This window comes from Micromesistius poutassou, assembly GCF_964030765.1.
Source record: "Micromesistius poutassou genome assembly, chromosome: 7".
Lineage (NCBI taxonomy): Eukaryota > Metazoa > Chordata > Actinopteri > Gadiformes > Gadidae > Micromesistius > Micromesistius poutassou.
Window position 1 is genome coordinate 8,057,442 of NC_140277.1, and position 26,795 is coordinate 8,084,236.

A 26,795-nucleotide genomic window follows, 5' to 3' on the forward strand; every position below is an offset into this window, starting at 1 on the left:
GGTCACCCAAGAGCTTTCACTGTGACCTTCACCATCGGGGTAAAGTGGCTTTCTGCTGTGGTGCACCAGCTTACATCCCTTCAGGTTTTAAGTACTGGACAGGATACGTATTATATTGGCTCTGTAGTACCCAAACAGGGGTTTGTTATAGTACCCAGATACTGGCAGAAGCATCGTCCTAGGGCGGAGCTCCCTGATTACACACAGCAGAGCGAGTGGGAGAGGCTTGTGGGTTTGGAACATTGTGTTTCCTCTAATTGTGTGAATGAAAACCAGAGACGCACAAATCCCAAGAAGTTCTTTGTTATCGTGTCTGTTGTTGGCTGGATTTTCCTGATTTTGCTTTTGCGATCTATGGTTTTAATGGCAGTTGTGCCTATTGTTCGTTGTTGTTGTTGTTGTTGTTGTTGTTGTTGTTGTTGTTGTGGTGGTTGGGTGTTGTCGTATTTATTATCGCTTTAGTAGTTGTCGTGATGATAGTCCAGAGCCACTGTCACTCTCATGGAGCTCAGAATGTTCAAGAATCCTCTGGGTGAAATCCAGCCATCGCAAATACATACACATAATAAGAATGATATACTATAACCTAAAACTAAACACGTAACCAACTCAGTTTTTCTATTTTAAACTACTAAGACTAAGACTAACATACTTAAACTTAAATCATGGCTGGCCCCCCCAGACTGCTTTCTATGCTCAGAAACACTTCATTTCATTCATCTTCTTGTATAATTTGATTTAAACTGTACCACCACTTCATCCTTCACTGTCTCAATGACCATGCCAACATTTAAAGTATGCCTTTGACTAATAACTGTTTCATCACTGTCTATAAAAAAACGATGTGTTGTAGTGTTTTTATTTCCTCATTATGTTTGTTTCATTCACCTTGATTATGGTTACGTTTCCTCTTTTTTTTTTGTGTCTCTGTATATCATCATCTTCTCTACCTCCATGTAACCTACCACTTGTCTTTGCACTCTCCTCAGCCAAATATAAGTATAATGGATATGTCACATCAAGTAAGTCTGTTCTTCTGTCCCTCCACCTTCCCCCCCCTCCCCCCTCGTCATCATGCCTTAGCTCCCCCACCCAGTGTTCAGGCATGTGGTGTCGCTATGTGGTGTTCAACTTTACTATTAATAACGATATTGCTGCTATGGTTGTTTTTTCTTTGCTCTGTTTTAACTTTATAGCTTTATAAATATTCACAGACATGCTCTTCTGTCTGTCCCCGAAGCAAAGCTAAAAGTAAAATATTAATGTCTAATTTAAGTGGGGATTAATGGAGTTGTAATTGTATACAACATCTTTATCAAGGTAGTTAAGGGTGTAAAAGGGTGACACAGCAATTGGGGTTGATTTAATGGGTCACATTTATAATTCTACATTTCGTTTTAATTTTCTGTTCGTTTTTTTCCCAACATAATGTGTAGGTGTTTGAAATATTTTCTTTGTATTGTGCTGCTTCTAGCAGCAGATGGCGCTACAACACCAGGAAACAGTGGGGGTCAGAAAGAGGCTGGTGTTCGGTTCAAAGCTGATTGCAATTTAGGTAAATCTACAAGAGTTAACAGAAAAGCTGTTAAAACTCTGCTTTTTAAAATTAACTGTGAACTATCACTGTTAGCTTAAAAAGTTGAATTATGTCTGTCAATAATAGTTTTAGTCTAAGTATCCTATGTTATAACCTATGTTCTTTTCTTTGTTTTTTTCTGTTGAAAAAATCGCTGCGGTCGGTTTTTCACATTTTCTGGTTATTTCTTTTTTTGAGGGGCTTTGTGAATGTCACGTTTTCATTTTTTTGGTACATATGTTAGCAATTATAGATACAGACATAGATATAAGTTATATTCAAAAAATGAAACAAATCCCTTCAACGTCAGTTTTATTCAACTAATGCAGACGATGATGCTGAACACAATCCTAGCCTTGGATGCCCATGTGGCGAAAGTAAACATTAGTCTCGATGTTTATTGGTTTCATCATCATCGTCCAGTTTTTAACCACTGGTCGCCACAGCGATCCGACCCCAGATCCAATATTGCTTTGCATGGACAGCGGTGACGGCGCTCTTGCTGCTGTCACGTGATTAGCGTTTCAACAAAGGGACAGTTGCCGTCTGCGGTTGTTCCGAGTGCGCGCGGGTGGACCTGCCAGGGTGGCTGAGCGCGCTCTAAACACTGCGCGTGTTTGACAAGGGCCAGATGAATCCACGAGCTATCGGTGGCACTCCTTGAATCAAGGAGGCAGCTGACGGCTGGGATAAACGTCTGTTTATATCGCTCCGGGGCCCCACTGGCGACGCTCTCTCTCCCTACCTACCTATCACCGGCCACAAACAACCAACCCACCGAACCGAACCACCCGCCCGCCATCCACCACCCGTTCAAACTGCAAGACGAGCGCTTGTGCTCACGACTCGGTGAAGACGACTGTTGTCTGACCTTTCCCCCTTCCTGGTTTCCACCGTTTCTTTCCCCCTGAGTAGGCGCAAAGCTTATGTTTATGTATAATGGTTAAATTAGATGTTTATTTATTCTTAAATAGCAGGCTATATTGAACAATTTTATATGAGCACTAAAGAAAAATAAAGACATACAATAAAATAATATAAAAAAAATAATCGAAATAATAATCATAAATAATTATTTCAATCAACGTTTTTGCTCTATTTTAAAGTATACAGTATTAGTAACATATTTAAAAATACATTTAATTGGGTTTTATGTAATTGCATTTTAGATAATATTGTAATGTGTTTATGTCCTGAATTTCTTTTGTCAGATAGTACTAATAATATTAAATAGACAATGTCAGTATTTAGTCAAATTTAAAATACACATTGTATCACTAGCACTTTTATGCTTATGTATATTAACAATAACCCCGTTCCCTTTTGATATAGGATAAAAATAAATAATTGTGAAGTATTGCTAACAACTAAACAACTAAAACATTATACATATGCCCGTAATACGATATTGATATCTAACATACAGTATATATGTATCTAATCCATCTATTTAATAAAAAAAAAAATCTTATCTCACTCTCACTATTCTCCATTGTTCGACAGTAAAGGAGGAAGTTAGGCCGTCCTATCAAAACCGATCGATTAAAATCACCAACTGCTCCTCTGCCGCCACCGCCATCACCTCCTCAAACACATTCCACCACAACTCCACGCACCCCCACCACCACCACGTCCAGGAGCCCTCCGTCAGCCCGGGCACCGTCCCCCTCGTTAATAACCGCAAAGGAAGCCTGCTCCCAGCGGGGCCCGGAGCAGGGGCAGCGGGTGAGCCGTCGCGGCTGAGGCTCAGTATCCCCGGGGCGGGGGGGGACGGAAAGCGCAGGTCCCTGCTGGCCAAGGGCCGGCTGAACCGGACGCTCAGTCTGCCAGTGAAATACCACTACCATCCCAGTAATGCCATGCTGCTTGATCACAGTAGGCCCTGTAGGTCTCTTTTTCTTCTTTCATCTGCTTGGTCTGTGGGGAGGGTGCTGGGGAGGGGGTGCATCAGACAGTAACTCTGCCATTTTGTGTTGTTGCTGTTGTTTGCTGTAAGAGGGGTTTTCTTAACAGTACGTTCGGGCTGCTTGGGAGCTAGCGACCCTGACGGCTACTGCTGCTGTTGTTGATGCTGCTATGCATGGTGTCTGTCAACATAGCAAGCCCTAGCGTCTGTGTGTGTGTGTGTGTATATGCAACTGTATTGCATTCAGTTTCCTTATTTTAATTAGTTCTCAAACTTAATATTGATTTTGAGCAACTGAAGATCAAATAAACAGAGTACTTCCTTGCAAAAAAATAAATCCTAATTTTGATAAACAGCCCTAGAACTGATGACAAGACAATGGCATATTCCTTCTCTTGGTGAGATCAGATCAGTGAAAGTAGACGTAAATATGTACTGCAGTGCTTGTTGGAGGAGTAGCGGCTTGCTATGCACACTTGTGATGCAGGTTTTTTCTGTACTAATCTCATGCTGCGTGCCATCGATTTCTCACCAACGGACTAATACCGCTCTAAAATGACAGGGCCAGCGGGCAGGGGTCGGCACGCAGGGCTGAGAGGGAGTGTCAGACATACGGCGCGCGAGAGAGAGAGAGAGCTCTGGGTGGGTAGACTCTCTCTCTCTCTTGAAGCGCAAAGACAGCGCAGTGAAGATCAGAGACGCTCAGTCACACACAGAGCTAGCGGCCTGGCCAACGCCAAGCCCTGCCTTAGCTAGTCAGCCCGGCTCTCACTGATCTTAAAAAAAACAACATTCACTTTTATTTGTATTTTCTCATTGTTCTTATTGTTCTTCAACCCAGACGATGAATCTCTGACAGGAAAACAGATGTGAAGTATTAAAAATACACTGTTGTGTGGCAGCAGAAGCTAAATGCCACAAACATGTCAACCGATCAAAAAAAAAACGGCAACGAGACATAGATTTAATCTTACATGAGCTTCTGTAGCTCATACATATTTCAAGTTCAGTTTTTGTGAGGCTACTTTTGACCCTCTCTTTCTACGGGCTGGAAGGCTGAGCTGCTGAGCCTGCTGCTTTCAATATTCATGGCCTCACTAATCCATCGCCACCCCTCGGAGTGTTGTTTGCGTTTAGCTAAGTCCGCCATGTTGGGGAGGCCTGTGGTGTGTGTGTGTAGTTGTGTGCTGAGCTTTTCTCACAGCATGGAGGGAGACCTGTAGAAGAGCCCTTATAGTGGAGAGTGGAATGGGTTTCGGCCATACATGCATTAATATACAGTTGATCTCCATGTTCAAAAACAAAAACCTCACCAGAAACCATCATCTTCATCGTCTTGCTCACCGTTCATCGCTTTGGTTCCTCATCGCCAACAGATGATGACGGTGTGCACACTCACACACACATGGTATTTATTGGCTTAGGTGCGCGGGATCACTGTGTCGAAGCGGACTGCTACAAGTCCAGCCACGCCTTAGACATTCATTAGTTTACTTGTACTTGCTGACAAATTGGCAATCACTCTAGATTCTAGAAGCATCTATAAGCTCCAGGCTAAGGGCAGAAAACACAAACAGGAAAAGAAGAGGCTTGAGATGGTAGCCTTGGTTAATGTTTCGAGGCCTTTTATTTGGTTTTTCTCCTGTTTTTCTCTTTGATTAATTTAATTGTACTTACCTATTAACACTTTGTATTTTTTTTATTTATATACTTTCTGGAGGTGTTCTCTCACATTTAATATCAATTTAATATTCTTACATTTTGGTTGTTAATTGTTTATTTTTTGTTATTTGAATTTAATTGCCTGTTACTTGTGACTTATTTTTCTCTCTGTATACCAGGTCCCTTCTCTCTCTCTCTCTCTCTCTCTCCTTCTCTCTCTTCCCCTTTCTCTCTCCCCCCCTCTCCTGTGTGTGTGTCTGATATACTCTGTCTGTGTCTGCAGTTGAGGACGAGCACCCGTCAACTCTCTCACCCAAAAAAAAGCAGCGCAACGGAGGCATGCGCAACTCCCCCAACTGCTCTCCCAAGATGATGAGGTAAGACGCCATCTTTCATAACCCCACCCCCCCCCCCCCCCTTTGCCTCCAGCCTTCAACCAGTGAGTGAAAGAAACTCTGAGACACATACACACACACACACACACACAGGGGTTTGAGTCGCGGTGGTGGTGTGGGTGTGTGTGAGTGAGCGATACTTCAGAGACAGATGCTGCTGCCGGTTGGAATTGTAGGGAGTGGGATGACTTGATGAGAGGGGGGCAAATTAGGAATGGAGGGGGGACGAGAGAGAGAGAGAGAGAGAGAAAGCACAAGAGTGTGCGAGAGAGAGAGAGAGTGTGCGAGAGAGAGAGAGAGAGAGAGAGAGAGAGAGACGGGTTAGGTGAGGCGGAGTGAGGGTGAAATCGGTGTGGGTGAGGGGACGGGGTGGGAAGGGCTTGGCTGTTCAGGATGGCATGCTGTCAGCGGGTAATGACAGCGCTGAGAGAATATTCGTGTCATGAGAGAAAAGGGGAGCTGCCAGCCAGGAGTCGTTTGAAAACTCCTCTGGCTTTAAAGTTCCAGCTGTCACCACCTCCGGGCGGGTCCACATGTACTCCTTAAACAATGCTGGCACTAATGACGCCCCCGACCAATCAGAACACCGGGGCTCTGCCCGTAGGCTACTCTTTCTCTCTCCCCCTCGCCTATTGTAGAGACAGGGACCCCTTGTGAGAGGAGAGCCCGCTCGCCGGACCACATGTAGCCTCGCCACAATCACACATGAACTCCCACTTTACCTTTGCTTTTATCCTGTCCGCCGGAGTTAAATTGCCGTTAATTGATTTTGAAGGCTAAAAACGCACGGGTTTGCTTGTGCTCCCGTGGCACGGCGCGGGGACTTAGTGCGCGGGGAAAGGGCAAGTCGGTAGCCGTAGTTACAGAGGATGTACCGGAAGAGACGGGTGTACACAAGCAGCGGCGTGTCAAGTCGCGTGTTCTCAGAGCCCCCGTGAGTCGAACGGAGCGGCCTTATGTTTTATGAATATGTGCAGAGGAATTAGACCTAAACCGAATGCCGCGTCGGGGTTCTCTTCTCCCCGTCACACGATACTCTTGTTGTCACTTGTTGTTCATTGTCTTGTGCGTGAACCGTGTATTTTTTGCCGAGCATAGCCTTTACAGAAACCCAAAAGCCAAATGTTATTCCTACAAATATAAAGCTAATATTAGGATTGGACATCACTGTGTACACAATATTGTGTGTATTAGAGTATAATAAACTTATTTATTAAACACATTTTTTCTACACTCAGTGTGTTTCTTTGTATATTTTTTGGGGCTTGGTTTTATTGTTGCAATGTTCCCCTTTTCACGTTCTTTGTCAGTTCTTTGTTGGTGTTGCTAGCCTCCCCCAGGATAGGTTTCTGCTCTCCTCCTCCTCCTCCTCCTAGTGTATGTACTTCGACCACAGACCCCGTGTTCATCCGTCCTCCACCGCCACTGTTGCCCCCAGCCTCCCCCTCTGTTCTGCAAAGCTAAAAAAAACAACTGGAAAACTCCAAACAATTTAATAAGCCCCTCACACTTGCCAAACCATTAGTCCAGCGTAGAGCGCCTGTACCCTTTAGTCAAGTGTGCAACAGCACAACATTTGACATGCCCTTGCTCAGAGGGAAGTACGACTGTAATATATTAGGTATTGGCAAATCTCCAGCTGACTCGCAGCTCATGCAGCTCACGAGGACTTGTTCGGTTCTTCAGCCGCTTAACTTAAAGCGCAGAACCTTTCTTCTCCCCTCTCTACGCCTAAGAGATGGTCCCCTGTTTTCCGCCGTAATGTATGCGTCTCGTCTTTGATCTGGGAGAGATAATAATTCTTTGGAGTTATTTGCTGTTTTTTTTTCCCTCTTTCTCAAAAAACACTTCAAAGTGGTGTCAAAGTTTTTTCTCTGCTTCAGGGTGGGAGGGGCGGGGGGGGGGGGGGGGGGGGCGGTCTGTATTCAGATAGCTCCTGGGTACAGGATGACAGCCCCCTCTGTTAAAAGTGTAGGTGTGTATATATATATATCATTTTTTATTATTTTCCTCATAGACTTAGCCCTCAGCAAAACATCAAATTGCCCCTCACTGTGCACAAGCCCCTCCTCTTTCCTTCCCATCTGCCCCAGTCAACATATAACACTGTATATATTAAAGAGTTGTGCAGTTACAAGGTGTATTTTATGCACAATGAAAAGTGATTGTTTGAGGTAGCCTTAGGGAAGCCTTCTTCTACAAGCAGAAGAAAGAAAGACCAGAGTGTTGGGGGGGGTGTAGCAAGAGCGCTAGCGAGCTAGCAAGCTACGGAGCGCATATACCATATCAAGTGCAGGGTTGTGTGTGTGTGTGTGTGTGTGTGTGTGTGCAGGACGTGCAGCCTGAAGGCCTTTGTAAATAAATAATGATCAACAGATTGGCTGTGGGTTTTTGAAAAGCATGCCTTTGTCAGTTTGCATGATGGGGAAAATTTTCAAAGCGCAAGGCTGCCTCACAGCCTGGCAGATAGAGGGGAGGGTGTGTGTGAGTGTGTGTGTGTTGGGGGGGGGGGGGGGGGGTGGTACGGAGATACAGGGGAATAACTCATCTCTGGTTGAAATATACACTGAGGCAGAGAGGCAAGAAGATAGAGTACAGGCATGAACAACAGAGAAAATAAATGTCCTTGGTAATGAGAAGGTATTTACATACAACATATATCTATAAAATATTACACAAGTTTTTGCGTAAAATATCTAAAGTTGACTTTTGTCTCTTGTATCTTCTGTGTGCTTCTGTGTGCCCGAGTGTGTGTGTGTGTGTGTGTATGTGAGCACACATCAGTGTGTGTCCAAGAGTGTGTGTGTGTGTGTGTGTTAGTATGTGTGGGCCAGCATGCATGGGTGTGCATTCATGTGTGCCTTTGTTGTTTTCATCAGCCAATCAGTCCCTCCCTGAGGGATAACAATTAAGACAGGTCACTGCGTTAACATGGAGCCTCCACACTGGCGTGGCGTTCTCCCTGGAATCAACACCCAGCTCCCAGCGTCTTTCCATGGCTTAGCAGCCACACAGTGCCCTGACTGATGATGTGCCCGGGGTGTGGCACAGCAACGACAAATGTCTTGTCTGCAACCTCCAACCTCCACCCACCCACAGGGCTGCAAGTATAGTTCAATACAGGGAGGAGGAGAGAGGAGAGGGGAGTCAAGGAGAGGAGGAGGAGAGGAGGAGGTCAGAGGAGTGTAGGGGCTGATAGGAGAAGAGGAGGAGAGGAGGGAAGGAGAGGGAAAGGAGAGGAGAGGGAATGAGAGGAGGGAAAATTATATGAGGCTAGGGGAGGTGAGGAGAGTATTGGCAAGGAGATGAGACAAGAGGGGGGAGGAGGAGGTGTTCCTGGCCTGTGACAGTCTGCCAGTCACTTTGCTGACAGCTCTGTGAAAGATAGCTGTCTTGGCAACGAGACAGAGAGAGAGAGAGAGAGAGAGAGAGAGAGAGAGAGGGAGGGACAATGAGAGGGAGGGAGACAGACAGACAGACAGAGAGAGAGAGGGAGCTAGACAGAGATAGAGGGAGAGGTAGACGAGTGAGTGGCTGACAGAGTGAGATAGAGAGACAGAGGCAATGGGGAGAGAGAGAGAGCGACCTACCGAGAGAGGGCGAGAGAGAGAGGGAGAGAGACAAAGATGGAGGTGTGGAAAGGCAGCCCTGCCTGCCTGCATGTGCCAGTCACAATGAGATGCAGGGGAGGGGAGGGGAAGAGAGTAGGAGGAGCAAGGAGGGGAAGAGAGGAGGGGAGAGGAGAAGAGGAGAGAGAAGGGGAGGAGAAGAGGAGGGGAGAGGGGGAGAGAGGAGGAGCGGAGGAGAAGCGGGAAGGGGAGCAGGGGAGCAGGGGAGCAGGGCCGGTTGACGTGACAGGAGCGCTCCGACTGGAGTGATTGGCTCTCCACTCGCGTCAGGATCAAAGATCGGGAGTGGGTGTAGAAACACTAAACTCTGTCAGCGTTATTATCACCGAAGCCAACTGATTTCATCCTCACACCCCAGGGTGGGGGAGAGTGGGGATGGATGTAGGAAGGAAGGAACGGACGGACAGGATGGGGATTGGGTGGAGGAGGGGGGATAAAACAGAGAAGTATTGAAAAGAAAGATTTATGACTTGATAGATGGGAGGAGAGGAGTTAATTGACAGTTTAGAAAAAAAATGTTTTTTTGACTTGCATCCAAATGCAGTGTCAAGGAGGAGACGACACCAAAGGCTTGTCAGTGTGACAGCGTTGGCAGCAGAAAGAGAGAGTGATATTAAGACAGATGCATGTCAATTTTTTGGAGTGGGTGAAAATTCTCTCTTCCGCTCATATTACTCAAACGTCAATCACGCCGCGTTCCCCCCGGTTTTTAGACTTTTTGTGTGTTTTGAATAAAATATATATATTTTCATGTAATGTAGGATAACAATCCTCAACACACAAAGGTCCCTTTGCCAAAAAATGATGGGTTGGTTTCTAAGGTTACTGTAAATTCTAACTGTTTCGCGTAAAGTTTTAGCTTTTCTGTTGCCTTGCCAAAAAAGTAACTCTGTGGGGAGATCTGTAGTCTTGTAGAATAAACGCAAACCACAGGAGACTCTCTAAGACAGTTGTGGCAGGGAGAATTCTATTTCTCTTCAATTTTTCGGTCAGTGTACGAACAGATCAAACTCAGCAGCCCGATGCGGAAGATTAGCCCGTTTGGTAGTGATGCGCCGTTGAATCATTAATGACCCGCCATTGGGCGGGGGGGGAAGCCAAAATGTGATTGGACAAATTCCTGAAATATTTAAAGTACAAGCTTGTCGGACCTCTTTACTGTTGGAGCCGCGTGGCGTCAGGCCTCGGGGAGAAGGGCTGGTAAAAAGCTGGTAATTGGTGCCCTGGTAGTTGTCATGCAATTCTGGTGATATGTAGCTCTCGCTCACAAGCCTTGCTAGTCTCTCTACCACCCACCCACTCACCCACACTGACACCTGGCACCCCATCAACTGACCGCCGCACTGACATCAACGGTTTACACCCCAGTGGACAATGTATAAACAATGAGGGAAAAGTGGGGAGGGATTCCATTAGTTGCTTTCTGAATGGGAAAGTACAATAACCATTAGTTATACAGAACCAGATGCAACGCATGAATAAAACTGGCTAAATGCTAACCATCTTAGGGCCTTCGCTAACTCTTTCATCAAGCAAGTAGTGGCTAGGGGTTTTGCCTCCCAGCTGAAAGATAATTGATCCCACAATGTCTGCATCCCCACTTTATATCATGTATATCGTCATTATAGCAACGCACTGCTGTAACCACGTACCTTCTCCTTAAAGACGTTCATCTGAAATCACTGTGATGCACCGTGATGCGTTTTCTAATGGGTTGCAACTGCCCCACTCCGTTTAACACTTTATGTTTTGATAAACACGGGCGTTGTCTAACGCCCGTCTTCGCACCTTTTTTTCCCCCCACAGCAGACACGACCCGCTGCTCATCCCCGGGAACGAGCAGATCGAGAACATGGACATGAGTGTGAAGAAGTACGACTCCACGGGCATGTTCCACTGGTGCCCCTCCAAGGAGATCGAGAAGGTCATCCTGGTGAGTGGGTGTGTCTGCGTATGGCAGCGGTGGCCCCTCACTCAGCTGTGCTAGCTGCCTGCCCCGGGGACTATGCTGCCCTGCTAGCTGCCTGCTCAGCAGATGATGGAAATCAGCCTCTTTGGCTAACTCTGGCATGTTTCCAGCAATGTAATCGATGTGCACGGTCCCTGTCAAAAGATACTTAGGATATAACTAAGAAGTTCGAGGTTTAGACCTTCATTTTGATAACACGCCTACATACATAGATACACTAGGTCAGACAGAGAAATAATAGAATCAGATCATGGCCAACGTAGACCTTATGATGGGGGGGGGGTCGCTAAAGATCTAAGGTCCTTCTCTGGTTCCGATCAATAACGTTAAACAATCGATAACTAATATGTACTGACACTTTCTCTCACTGCTTCGCCGTTGTTTCAAGGTGAGTGGGAATGCTTTTTTTTTTTTTTATATACTATGTACAGCAAATAGTTACTTCTACACTTCAAGGCATGAGTTTGGGATTTGAGAAGGGAGCTTAAAGGGCCTGTTTGGGTGTGGGAGTTATGTATGCGTGTGTGTTTCAAGGAAAATAACAGTGTGTGTGTGCGCGTGCGTTTGTGTTTCTGAGATAGATGAGAAGAGAGAAGTTTGTGAAGCTGTAATTAGCAACATTCCCATTTGGAAAGATAAAATGTAACTTTGATGGTACTGAAAGATCATACTGGGTGTAATGTTTTATTTACAAAACTTAATTTGACTTTAAAGGGATTTTTTTTTGTGTTGGACAGAAATCGTCAAAAGTGTTGATATTCAAAGATATTGGATATCAGTAATAGTGGTGCAGCACCTTACAAAACCCTTGCGAGCCATACACAACATTACTTTATTTTTCTTCTGTATGCATTGCTGCATTCAAGAGATATATGCATGCAATATCTCACAAACGGCATCTTTGTAGCAAATGGTTCAAATCTGCTGAAGCTCGGATCTCTTTCTCCATTTCTGATTTCCTCACCTAGTATTACTGAGTACATTCTTAAATGTACGTTTACAATGTATGGTGGAGTGTACAATTGGTTGCTTGGGTAACCAACTATACATTTAAGATACATTGCATTTAGTCCAGTATACTATTCAGTACGACTGAATAGCCATGACCTATTCAACTATAAACCTGTAAAACTCTTGTTTTAAATCGCATTAATCTCTTTGTTTTATCTCTCCTCTTCCTCCCGACGTTTCCAGCCAACACTCCATTCCTCACTATGTTTTATTGTTTTTTTTTCTCTCTCTCTCTCTCTCTCTCCCTCCTTTCCCTCTGTGTCTCTCTTTGTCTCTCTCTCGCCGCAGACCCGGAGCGAGGCGTCGATGACGGTCCTGAGCGGTCATGTAGTGGTCTGTATATTTGGAGATGTCACGTCCGCTTTGGTGGGGCTGCGAAACCTGGTGATGCCTCTGAGAGCCAGCAACTTTCACTATCACGAGCTCAAGCCCATTGTGTTTGTTGGCTCACTGGACTACCTGCGCAGGGAGTGGGAGACCTTACACAACTTCCCCAAGGTCTCCATATTGCCCGTGAGTTTCACGTTGGGACATATATATTTTTTAAAGGATTACGTGTTTTTTTAAGGTTTGCTTTAAAGTGCTGTAGGTGAAATTTGAAGAGTTGTAAAAAAAAAAGAGAGCAGGAGAGAGCAAGATTTTGAAACTAAACAAATATTCTCACACAGCATTTTCATGGCTGACAGTATTTCTAACAATTGATAATTATTAAATCTTACCAACAAACCTTTTAACACCTATGTACTGTTGTTTTATATTCTTTTGTATTTGGAATGTCCTTTATCCTTTATCCCAAAATATCAGTTCTAAAATAAATGGCCTAGCCTAGGCCATTAAATGGCCTCAGATTTTTGAAGTGGGTTTTTATTTCTCTAGCATGGGTGGAGGGTGGTGTTGATGACTGGAGTGAGGCTAAGCGATGAACGGTGAATGACACGGAAACATTCTACTCTTCTACTAAGGAGTGCTGTAAACTGACCACTGTGCGTTGACATTTCGGAGTTTGCGTGCACATTGAAACCCCGATGAGTCCCGTGAGTCGAACCGTCGTCGACTGTCACTTCGATTCGATCACAAATTATTTCGGGCTGAACGATTGGTTTCGGTGATCGCTCTCTCTCTCCCTCCTTGCTCTGAGGATGAATAAAATCCCAGGCAAGGGTTCCAGGGAACTGCAGCCCCAGTGCCAGCTGTGGACGCGGTGGCTGGCTGCCTTTAGAGCTTGTTAGGCCTGGCTTGACTGATGATCACAGAGGAGCAGCCCAAACACAGCCCTCAGCGCAGGCTAGCCTTTAGATTAGTCTGCGTCCCCCCCCACCCCCCCACGGCCTGTTACATCAGCCGAATGTCATCGCCTCCGCACTGGAATACTTGTTAACTAATTTCCCAGAGCTCCACTCTGCCTCTCGCTCCTAAACTATTTTTTCTCTCCACCCTCCTCCCAGCCTGGCTGTTATTTTGTTGTGTTTTTGGCTTAGTTTTTTGGTTCTTTTTTTGATTTGTTGTACATTTTTGGCCATTTTCTCTTAGTGACACATTTTTATTTCTTCCCCCTGTATTCCTCTGCTTCTTCCTTCTTCTCTCTCTCTCTTTCTCCATTTCTCTCTTGCTCTCTTCTTCCACTCTCTCTCTCTCTCTCTGTCTCTCTCTCTCTGTCCTTTTGTCTCTCTTTCTCTCTCTGTCCTTCTATCTCCCTCTCGCTCTGTCCTTCTGTCTCTCTCTCTCTCTCTCTCTCTCTCTCTCTCTCTCTCTCTCTCTCTCTCTCTCTCTCTCTCTGTCCTTCTGTCTCTCTCCCTCTCTTTCTCTGTCTTGTTCTCTCTGCCTCCTGAAGGGTACTCCACTGAGCCGGGCTGATTTACGAGCTGTCAACATCAACCTCTGCGACATGTGTGTCATACTGTCGGCCAATCAGAACAACATTGACGACGTCTCGCTGCAGGACAAAGAGTGCATCCTGGCGTCGCTCAACATAAAGTCTATGCAGTTTGATGACAGTATCGGGGTCTTGCAGGCAAATTCCCAGGGTAAGGACCACCTCTCCCCTTCCTACTACCCCTACTGCCCCACGTTTGTCACCTCCAAACTCTGAATAGATAGGATGTAGTGTCTCATATAGAATGTAATAGGATGTAGTGTCTCGGACGTCACCCTTTGGTTTACATACAACCAAGGGTGGGAATGGCATGGCCACCTTGTAGCTATGTCTATGGCCCAAACAACTAATAAGTATTCAATCCCAACCTCAACCCCAACTGTTTGATGGACTAAAATGTCTCATGCTCGACCTTGAAAAATTCACAATATGGAGTTTTTTGGTATTTGCCCTTGGGATCCTAACCATACTAAGAAAATAAATGATAGGCTTTGAATTGAGAGACACATTTCTTCCCACTAATTTAGAATGGCAGTGCATCTTGTGTATCCAACCACCCCAAACCCCCTGTAGGCCACTAGAGGAACGACATGCAATTCTCTTCCGTGGACAACATAAACCCAATTAGTGGTAACGTGCTGCTCTCTACCGGGAACTACCTATAGGCCGTTAGAGGGACTACATGATAGTCTCTACCTTGAATTACCTACAGGGCGTTAGAGGAACGACATGCTAGTACCGTACGGTGACACACCTATAGGCCGTTAGAGGAACTACATACTACTCTCTACCGTGAAACCACTTTATGCATTTAGGGGAACTCTCATCCAGCAGGGATTCACAAACAGGTGCTCACGGCTGCTGCCTGAGTAGGACTCAGCGCTGGTTTCCCCACAGAGGACAGGGTCGTGTCAGACTGGGAAGATTGAACTCTTAGATGGGAAGACGGGATTGGGGGGGGGGTGGCGAGGATGGGCCTGGGAGACCAGGAAGAAGACCGGAACAGTGGGATGGATGTCAACATGCCAAGCGGTAGTCCATCACGTATGTTTAATTAAAAATCTCTGGCGGTTAACCGATGTTATCTCTCAACTCGAACAGCTTTCTTTTTACAGACACACACACACACACACACACACACATAAACACACACACACACACAGCCAAACACAACACTGCGCGGTGACAGCTTCATCTGAAACGCCACGTTAAAGTCTTTCTTCCAACATCATTTACGGATTATTCCAGCCATGTCTTTCAGTAATTCACACACACACACACACACACACACACACACACACACAATACACACACACACACACACACACACACACACACACACCATGCGCAGATCCTCCTCCGCCACGATAACACTTTTTAATGATGTAATCAACGGGACCGGGCCGTTTAATGACATCGTCCCTCCCCCCACCCCACCCCGTGGACCTGGTGTCTGGCGGAATGGTCTGGAACAGATTGTTGATGTTTGGAGACGAACACACGCAGCCTGGCGTCCCATCAGCCTTCATCATCATTAAGCAGCGAGCACAAATCACCACGCATGCCGAGTCAGCTGCTGCTCGTTAGTCACAGCAAAACACTCACACATGCAAGGCACACACAATCACTCACACACACACACACACACACACACACAGGCAAGGGAGGATGTGCATAAGGAGCCGGGGTGACACTGGCACACACGCAGACACACACTGACGCGTACAGTATATACATACAAATACACAGGCTTATATGAAGACACGTCGGCACACGAGAACACACACTCCTCTGCACACTTATATGCACAAACTAATAGACTATAGACTAACCCATACAGTCCCACTACTGGACGCGCACACACACTCGTATACACACACACACACACACACACGCACACACATCGGAATATACGTAGCCCACACACATAGACACACACACAGCTGCCAACACGCCCAGACACAATCTCACACGTAAACTCGCGCAACCGTCCCCACAACCAGCACATATTCCACACTTCTCCATCGCGCTAAAATAAACAGTTTAATACCAAACACCGTAACGGTTGCAAACACAAACAAATAAAACACGCCTATCAGCCGAGGGTGCGTGTCCTCTGCTCCATACTCCTCTCTCCTCTCCTCACCTCACCTCTCCTCTCCTATCTCGAACCCTCCAGCACCGAAAAACAACAAACAGTAGCAGTGGTTATTTTTTATTCTCCACCCAGCCAGGTGTGAGTGATGCGCTGTCAATAGCAATGGCACCCCGGCCCAGTAAGCAGGGGTAAATCTGAGAACACAATGCCGCTCCGGGGACCAGTATGCGGCTCACGTGATGACGGACCGCTAGGCTCCCCGGGTCCCCTCCCACACTGGATGGATGGAGCCTATTGTTGTCAATGATTGGGTCTTACATCAACCGTCGGTTGCAGTGATAAATATTGCACTGTGGAATGTGTGCCGCTGCATACGCGCACGTACGCGCACGTACGCGCGCGTTCGACACATTCACAGGTGTGTAACGCCGCGCACACACGCAGATCCAGAGGCGTCGGATCATATGAATGCAGAAGCAGACGCATAGGCACACACACATGGTCACACACAGACGAGCACAGAGGCACACACACACAATGAACAAGGATACACACATAACAAGGACACACACACACACATATGCACTTGTGAATATACAAACACACAGACACACACATGAATGAACAAGGACACACGCACATTTGCACACATGCACGTACGTACAAACAAACACGCACATGAGACACAAAGACACACACACACACACACACATGCTCGGTGTATCATAGGTATTGCTTTGGGGAGTCCTACCACTCAGAGATGATAACATTGAGACGCCGGGGCGGTTGAATTTAAAACAAGAAGGTGCAAATGAATAAGTAAACACGTGGCTTCCTGGGGGAGCGCTTCTCACGGTTTCGCTAGCATGTAGTCAGCCGCAGAGCAAAGCTGTGCCCGGGGGGGTTTAGAGCAGGGCATGTGTAACCCAGATCTCAGATAAACCTGTCAGCTTTACATTGTGGTGGAGGGAGACCAGCTCTCTGTCTGGCTACACCCGCTGCTGTGCAGCTGCAGGTGATGGGGCCTCTAGACATCCAAACCCCACTTTTTTGGCAGGAAGTAAATATGATGGGTTGTCGTGTGTTTTTGACAGTGAATTTGATGTTGGGTATTGTGCAGGTTCTTTTTTTTATTTCAAGGATATATATTTTTTTAAGTAAATTTAAGTTGAAATAAGAACATTACATGATTGAATATAGAAATAACTGAATCATTGTACAAGATATCGAGATTGTGATGTTCAGTTACATTATGGAGACAGTTTACTTTTAGTGTGATAGACCAAAAGAAGAAGTCAAATGTTTCCAGTAAACACCAGACATATTTAATCACAATTTAGAATTCTTTGTCAAGTATAAAAATATCTACTCATGTCTAGCATTTAAATGTTAATGTTGTCCCAACATGATCATCTTTTTAGTGTATTCAACTGCCAAACACAAATTCCCCATGTATTCCCCATGTAATCATATACATTAGGGAAAACAAGCAACTTCACAGTTAGTGGATCAATATCCTTGTTTCCACAGTTCTCCCGGTGTGGACACAAACAGCACAGCAGTTTCACTACGACAAAAAACATGTTTTGGCATCCCCATATATAACCATACGAAAAGAGAAGGCATGTCGTTACAGCTAGGAACCAGCACCGGCTGTCACTCCCCGGAAAGAGTAAACACGGTTATTTTTGTGGGCTCTCCGGTTCTGACGATGTGGTAAACGGGTAAACCTGTGTTTCCCGGTTTACTTTACTGGGCGTCACTCTTGACTGTTTGCGACAGTTAGTTGTGTTATGGCGTAGTGCGTTATTACGCAGGCTTACGGCCTCATAGGGAACCTTCTTTTAGGGATTGCCTGATGCCAAGGACTTGGGGGATGCCTTTGGTATTACGAGTGTCTCTGGGAGTTTATGTAGAAAGACACACACACACACACACACACACACACACACACACACACACACACACACACACACACACACACACACACACACACAGGCACACACCTCATTCAAAAGCTTTCCAAAACTTTGTGACCTGAATATATTTCCTGCATTATGTCTGCAGAGTCGTAGCAGGTATAAGCTGGCGTTTTTGCCGTCGTCAGCACTAAATGATGGATGTCAAAACAGCGGTGATGCATTATGCATTGTAGCATTACAGTTTTAAGGTGTTTACTTGTCACTAGGAGGAAATGCAAAAATGTGAAGTCATGTGAATTCATGCCGCTGTCACATACTCCTGTGTTTCCGAACCACGCGATGTTCGGATGAAAGGTTTTTTTTTTCAGAAGGATCCACTTCGTCAACTTAATGGTTACAAAATGAACCACATATAAAATTCATATCTTCCCCCGGTTGAAGAGCTTTGAATGCTAAAAATGTTCCGGCTGACCGTTAAAAGCACAATATCCATTCTGTCCCTCTGTCTAAAGTGTTGCCTCCTCCTCCTCCTCCTCCCCCCCCTCCTTCTATTTTTCTGTCAATCTGCACTTTTTGAATGACACAGAAAGCACACACATCAACAACTCACCGCCGCGTAAAACAACATGCACTATGGGTAATGGCATTGACGTGCAGACGGGGGCCCTCCTCTGAATAGAGTGGCATATCCCTGCAGTTAACCAACCCCCCCCCCCTCCCCCCCCCTCGCTATTTTCACCTGTGTACCATACCCCGGTCATTCACCAAAGTCAAAGAGAATAGTTAGACTAGTAGTGGGATCCCCCCCGCTTCTGCTATAAAAATGTAGTCATCTTTTTATCGAGTGAGGTTCTTCTGGTATACATGCCATTTAGGATCAGGGAGGGGTTAGGGTGTCTTGCTCAAGAATGCCTAGGTAGACTGCGGACATTGAGGTTCAAACCCAGAACCCTATCTGTGAGTCAAACAAACCCCCCCCGACTAGACTACCCTACCCCCTGTAAAGTAAAGCAGTGTGTGAATAGTTACACAGTAGCATTCCCCCCTCATGTTAATCTGTTACTGTTTTCCTCTGTGCCCCCTTCTCCAGGTTTCACGCCTCCCGGAATGGACCGGTTATCTCCAGACAGCAGTCCAGTACATGGCCTCGTCCGCCAGGCCTCCGTCACCACAGGAGCCAACATCCCCATCATCACAGAGCTAGGTAATGCCTCGCTCCTCCCTCAGCAGCGCGCCAACCCACGCCCAAAAAACCTCCACTATATCAGAGAATATGTAATAACGCGGCCGCGCGTCCATTAGAGACACGTACACATAGCCCGACCGGAAATATCTCAACGCTGTACCGCCTGCAACACGCTGAAGAGTTTAAACAGAATGTTTGATGTGGAATTTGATCGTTTTATAGAGAGCGACCGAATTTGTGGTATTCTCTGCTAATATTTTTTTCCCCCCTTTTTCTGCAAACTCTAAATTGATTCCCTTCCTGGCTTTGTTGCTGTTTTTTTTATGAGTCCGAGGCGAATGCCTGGATGCTTTTATCTGCGGCGTGGCAGTTTTGACAAGACCTTAGCACTTAGGACAGTGTGCGTTAACCTGAACATCTTTGTCAGGCGTTTTCACCACTAAAGCAGATCGGCATCTGCGATTTGTTCGCTAATGCACAGGACAAACCCGTCCTGATGGAGAGGGGGAGAGAGGCAGAGGACAGACGGAAAGAAGAAGCGGTAGAGTGTTAGAGAAGAGGAGGGAGAAAAATGCCGGGGTTGCAAAATAGGCCCATTTATTAATAACAATGGCAGTGGATGTAGTCCCAGTGGGAACGCAGGACTCATGAAACTTTTAGATCTCTGAGGGCTGTACTAAAACACTGGAGACCGCCTACTCTATCTCCCCTGCCCCAATTAGGGAGCAGTGGAGCATGAGAGAGAGAGAGAGAGAGAGAGAGAGAGAGAGAGAGAGAGAGAGAGAGAGAGAGAGAGAGAGATACAGAGATACAGAGATACAGAACTCAGACAGACTCCCTAATGTTATTTGTACCAGGGGGGTCCAGTCCAGACATTACCTACTGTGTAGAGACCCCCCTCCCCCCCCCCCCCCCCATTAGAGCCCCGACTAGGTTATCATGCAATCACACTAAACTAGACTCAACTACTGGCGTTGATTCATCACTAGCTGGCCTAGCACTCGGAAATCTGGCGCATCACTCGGGAGAACGTGTCTCGTACGAGTCGTGTTTGCCTGTTGGTGGTGGAGAATTTGCATCGCCGGGCGCCGACACCGCTGTGTACCGCCCACAAGGCACGGAAGAGAGGGAATAATGTGCAGAGGAGAGACGTGCCCGCTGTGGGTCTCAGATCTCAGCGGAACCACGCGCTGTACCTCTGTGTTTACAGCTCGGGTGGCCAAGCCCACCGACGCTATTCTCGTCGAGATCAAAACAGAACATTATCCCGTTTCGTCGTTTAGGTTTGCTTGGTCCGTTTTCTTTTTACCTTTTTACTGCGCTATGCGTGAGGCGCGTGTGCGTGGGTAGGGGGATGAGAACACCTCACTTTTTTTCTCTCCTCCGCCTCCCACCGTGAACTATGTTATTGTTCTCTTCAGCGCCGCTGCTCGCTGACAGCAATGGCTTCTAAACCCACCGCACGCAGTATAATCCACCGCATTGTTCTCGCAGAAAACACGGACAGCCTCGAGTGCCCTGAGACAGAGTTGAATAGCTTATATTTCCCCCCCCCCCCCGCCCCCCTGTTTCAAATAACCACGCCATTTCTTCCCTATGCCTCCCTCCTCCCCCTCCAAACACCCCCCCACCCCATCCCTTTCCTTCCTGGGTCCCTCCCTCCTGTTTCCTGCCTTGCTCCATTGCCATTAGCTAAACCTGGCAAACTCCAGCCATTGATTTCATTGAGTCAGGAAGCAAAATGTGGACTCAACATACACATGATAACGGAGCTGGGTAAGCCGCGCTTTCTTGTCTAACACCCCCTCGTCCTCCACCAACTCCTCGTCCTCCACAATGCTGCTTTCATGGGCCTTGTTCAACCAGCAGCCATTTTGGTTTTGTATAGGAAGTAGTTTCACTTGATATCAAGCACGTTCCAAGCCCCCATCTTGGTGCTTTTCCCCCCCATTATAATATGAGGTTTCTTGGTTGTTGTCGAATATTTGGTCATGGAATACCAAGATGGCAGCTTGATCTTCTTCTATAGAACTTTAGAAGACCTGAATGAAAGCCTCCTATTGGTTCTAAATGCTAGCAGGGGCGGGGAATTCCGCATTCAGTTTTATATCTTTGGATGCGATTCAATTCCGAGTCCAGTTCCCCGACCCCGGCTAGCGTTTAGATCCAAGATGGGTGCCCGGTGAATGAGGCCCATTCATCCATTCGATCGTTGGATCCCTCCCTCTCTCTCCGCCGTTCTCTCACCGGCTTGTTGTCTCGATTCATCTGGATGCAGTCGAGTGCCACCACCACCCCAACCCCACCGCTGCTGCCCCCCCCCACCCCCCACCCCCCCCCACCCCCACCCATATGAACACTTTGAACACACGCCTACTTCTCAGTGCTCGCTCACTACCCGGGGCTTTTGATCATCCATGCAGTCTGTGAGAGCTGTGGCTGTTTTTACCATGGACTCACTCACTTCTTCCACCACCACCTAGTACACCACCACCACCACCACCACCACCTCGTCCTCCCTCTCCTCCATCCCTTTCACCTCCTACTTCTCCGCCTCCTTCTCCTCCTCTGACCACGGCACATCTGCATCAGCCACCTCCTTCTCCACCTCCTTCTCCACCTCCCTCTTCTCCCTATCCTCTGGCCGCATCACATTTGCATCAGACTCCTCCTTCTCCACCTTCTCCTCCACCCCCACCCCCTTCCCCTGCATCTCCTCCACCTTCTTATCGTCCACCTTCAACACCTCCTCCTCCTCCACCTCCACCTCCTTCTCCTCCACCTCCTAATCTTCCACCTTCAACACCTCCTCCTCCTCCACCACCTCCACCTCCTTCTCCTCCACCTCCTAATCTTCCACCTTCAACACCTCCTCCACCACCTCCACCTCCTTCTCCTGCTCCTCTGGCCACATCACATTTGCATCAGACTCCTTCTCCGCCTTCTCCTCCACCTCCTTCTATTCCTCCTTCAACACCTCCTCCTCCACCACCACCTCCACCTCCTTCTCCTCTTCCTCTGGCTACAGCACATTTGCCTCAGCCTCCTCCTCGCTGTTGACTGACACATCTCCCGGTTCGTCAGGGCAGGAAAGCTGGGGAGAATGATTAGAGGAATATATTAGAGGAACATAACTTCCAAGATCAAAACCTGGTTTATGCTGTTTTATTTGGATTTTTTATTTTATTTATTTTTTTGCAGTTGTTGTGGTTGTTGTTTGTTTTTCTCCTCCAGACCTGATTTTGCAGGAGACAAACACACACACAAAGATTTGCGCGTTAAAACCATTTTGCCACTGATATGAATTCCATTCAAGGCCAACACTGTGATCACATGATTATGTTTGCCAAAAAGTTTTTTAAGTGGTATTTGATTTCATAATTATTTTTATTAAGTTTGGTGTGCCACACTCTGAAGGTACAACAACATTGTGTTGTTTTTGTCATGCGTTCAAGTCTCACACCTTTTGCACTCTAACCTTAACACCACAGTTTGATTAATCAGTGTTTTGATTTTAAAGTGTTATTGTTACCTGGTTTATTCATTCATTTGTATTTCAGGGCACAGGTAAATATCGAGAGATGCTTATCTCAAAAGAGTGATGATGTGCCCAAAAACACATCTATCAAAGAGAACTAATGCATGCTTTTTTTTTACGGTATGCGCATGATGTCATCAATTCGGAGTGACACAAAAAAGTGCATGAATTCAGATCTATGCTCTCTGTTTATAAAGTGACTGAATGTTGGTTAATTAATTATACTGATTAAGGGAACAGTGATCATGTCCTTAATCAGTTCATTATTAACATTAATAATACAAATAATAATAATAATAATAATAATAATAATAATAATAATACAAATAATCAATTAAATATTTATTAAGGAATGATATCACTTTATTAATAAAAGGGGGATTGTTGGTACAATGTAGGTACAATAGCTGCTGTACCTGCACACAAATACAGATTGTATTACCTCTTCAATATCAACATTGGATATAGTTTTCACACTCATCTAATGCAATTTGCCTCATGATTTACTATAGTAGTTTAGCATTGAAAAATCACTATCCAGATCATTACTCGACATAAATGATTTCAGATTAAATGTGATACTATATATGTATATATCTTTATACATAATATAGTCTGCTAATTCAGATTTAATGTGCGTGTGCATCTCCTAAGACTCGAATCATCCTTCTGATGATCGACGGACGATCAACCAATGAAACACCGGTTTCATGGTGCGCCGGTTTTCCCCCTGGTGTGTGTGCGTGTGTGTGTGTGTGTGTGTGTGTGTGTGCGCGCTGCGTTCTGCTTGGGGGTCTCCCTCTATGTGTGTGTAACTGACCTCCTCTCCCTTTCCTGTGTGCCAGTGAACGACTCCAACGTTCAGTTCCTGGACCAAGACGACGACGACGACCCGGACACCGAGCTGTACCTCACGCAGCCCTTCGCCTGCGGCACCGCCTTCGCCGTCAGCGTGCTCGACTCCCTCATGAGCGCAGTGAGTAACACCCCCCCCCCCCCCCCCCCCGGCACCCATCATCACCCGGCGTCGTATACCCCCCAGACACCCGATGACGTACAGTATATATAGGCACGGGCACGAGTCCTTTATCACAGCTCACAGTGACACCTAAACCAATTAGTCCCCGATGAATTAAGGCAGAAACCTCGTGAAATGGTATTAGCGGCATTAACTATCTGCTAATATAATATATTCATAGTTGTAGAAGTAATAGTTGAAGAAGCAGTAGAAGTCATTACTGTTATACTAATTAACAGTATATTATTTTGTACTACTCAAAGATACTGTACGTATAAATACAAATATAAATACACATGGCCCCATTTGGACCATGTGTATCAGGAAGGGCCCATTTTGATTGTATTTAGTATTTAGTATTTAGGTCAAAAGTACTCAGCATCCATACCTAATGTCCTATCAAAGCAATCGACAGAACCCGAGAATTGAACTCACTCCACAGCGTATTTACAGTACAATCTTTTTATTCAGAAACATTCCCCCCTCAGAAATAGACGACATGTGCACTTTAAAGCCATTTCCCCCTCTGACATCCACCTTTTTAACAGCTTGTGACGCCAACAGCCATCCAGCTCTTGATGTGTGCGTACGTTTCCACAGCTCCAGTAAAAAAGGGGCAGGGAAGGAGTTCACACAGCGAGTCAGATCATTAGACACATGGCTCCTGGTCTCGCGGAGGTGTTTAAATGAAACGCCACGTTGATCAGCCCCTTCCCTGGCGACAGCCCCGCCGCCACATCAAAGCACAAACTCCCGCCAGCGCTCCTCATTTTAAGTGTCATGAATTCCACTTTCAAGGGGCCTTATTAGGTCCTTTAACAAGCTAAGCACTAAGGTTGGGGTTTTAATTGCGGATACGATACAAGCAGGGCCATCACCGGGGCAAAGAGAAACCTTTTCATCTCCTGTCACCTTCCGTCATCTCTGTAGTAAAAAAAAAGAATAAGAAAAAAAAAAAGAGCATATAAAAAAAATAAAAACACCTGCCATTTGCTCTGCGCTCATTCACCACTCTCATTTCGCCCTACCGACCTGACCAATCGCGTGCTTCCCCTTTGGGGAGTAGTAGTGGTGGTTCTGCTGCTGGTGGTGGTGGTGATGGTGGTGATGGTGGTGGTGGAGGCGGCGGCGGCGGCGGTGGTGGTGGTGGAGGCAGTGATGATGGCTTTATTCCCCGTGCATGTGTCTCTCTCTCTGGGCAAGTGAGAGGGGTTAGCAGGGGTTGGTGTGTAGAGCGCTCGGCTCCATGGAGCAGCAGGCGTCAGCTGGCTAGTCTGCCGCTGGTCAGAGGTGAGGGCCGCTAATGGACAGTGCTCATCCATCATCAGGGCTCCGCGGGGCTGTCAGAGGGGGCCCCGGGGCCCGGGAGAGGGGGGTGGAGAGGGGGAGAAAGAGAGAGAGAGCGAGAGCGGGAGAGAGGAGCTGCTCTACTCCGAGGCTGGCCTCCATTGAGTGACACGGCCTGTCTCCACAAAGAGACACATGAAAAAAACAAAAAACAGGCCCCTGATGGGCGCTTGAGGGGGGTGGTGGGGTGAGGGGATGGTCTGACACACTCAGACGGCTGGCGGATCGCTGGTTCAAAGAGAATAGAAATGGTGCGGTTTATAGGGCCACTTGTTCACTTGTTTTTTCCGTTTTTTGTTGTATTAAGACTGGAATATCACAGCGTGGGTTGGTTCACGTTTTCGGTGAGTTATCAGCAGCAGAGGGCCGCTGTTGTGGGAAGGTTATCAGGGACGATGAATTGAGACATTGCGATGTGATAAAGAAATAACCTTGGAAAAGTATTGCGCCTGAAATGTCTGTAAATGTCTCCTCCTGTAGCCTACCAGCAGCGAGATATGGGTTAGACACAATTCAAACAGTTGCAGATTAGATAAGAAGGAACCAATCTTAGCATTTTCCCACATCTGCCCATCTGAATTTGGCACTCTGATGACATTGACTACTCCCTTCCTCCCTCTCTCCCTCCCTCCCTCCCTCCAACCATTCCACCCCTCCCTCTCTCTATCCTTCCCTACTCTCCTTGCCCCCTTCCTCCCTCCTCTACATCCCTCCCTCTACCTGCCCCCTCCCTCCACCTCCACCTCCACCTCCCTCGTCCCTCCCCCTCCCCTCCCTCAGACGTACTTCAACGACAACATCCTCACGTTGATCCGGACCCTGGTGACGGGGGGAGCCACCCCTGAGCTGGAGGCCCTGCTGGCGGAGGAGAACGCCCTGCAGGGGGGCTACAGCACCCCGCAGACGCTGGCCAACCGGGACCGCTGTCGCGTGGCCCAGCTGGCCCTGTACGACGGGCCCTTTGCCGACCTGGGGGTAAGCGATGAGGACACTACCCAACCCCCCCCCCCCCCCCCTGTGTCTGGATGCCTCCACTGGTCTCTAATTAGATTTCATTGTTATCAAATATTAGATAACAATTCTAAAGACGCTATGAGACGGGTTAGGGTTAGTTATAAGCATTCCTGGTTGTATTTCAAGGATATGTTTCTTCCGTCAGTTTGTTGGTTCTCTTAAGTTTGATTTGGTTCTGATCTGAATCATTGTGCTCCAACTCTCTTCCAACAACTTATGAATTGTGAATGATTACTTTTCTCATGAGGTTATTGTTTCGGTGAGATTAACAATAGCGCGTTTGGTTCATGTTGTTTGTTGCACATGTTTGACTTGAAACTTGAAATTTGAATCTTACATGTTCTAAATGTTAGCATTTTGATATTAACATTTTAATGATCCAACGACGGTGGTCCCTGATCAAGCTAACCTTTCTGCCACTGATGCTATCTTGTTGTTGTTCTGTTTGTCTTCACCAGGATGGAGGTTGCTATGGTGACCTGTTCTGTAAAGCGTTGAAGACGTACAACATGCTGTGCTTTGGGATCTACAGATTAAGGGATGCTCATATGACTTCACCAAGCGGGTGCACGAAACGGTACAGTGTCCCCGTGTACATTAGATTAACATTGATCTTCCAGGCTTAACCTTAATTCATAAGGCACCTATGCT

General features: G+C 46.6%; 1 protein-coding gene across 1 annotated transcript in view; it reads left to right on the forward strand.

Annotated features, from left to right (window-relative positions):
* Window positions 1-26,795, forward strand: part of LOC311350581 (calcium-activated potassium channel subunit alpha-1a-like) — a gene marked incomplete at its 5' end in the record, with an annotated part of 141,150 nt that overhangs the window by 108,275 nt on the left and 6,080 nt on the right. Inside the window, 11 exon segments of the mRNA XM_084470640.1 lie at window positions 990-1,022; window positions 1,475-1,555; window positions 3,080-3,460; window positions 5,428-5,521; window positions 10,975-11,101; window positions 12,437-12,661; window positions 13,980-14,172; window positions 19,132-19,245; window positions 23,611-23,741; window positions 25,911-26,105; window positions 26,603-26,721. Coding sequence (XP_084326766.1) covers window positions 990-1,022; window positions 1,475-1,555; window positions 3,080-3,460; window positions 5,428-5,521; window positions 10,975-11,101; window positions 12,437-12,661; window positions 13,980-14,172; window positions 19,132-19,245; window positions 23,611-23,741; window positions 25,911-26,105; window positions 26,603-26,721 — 1,693 coding nt within the window.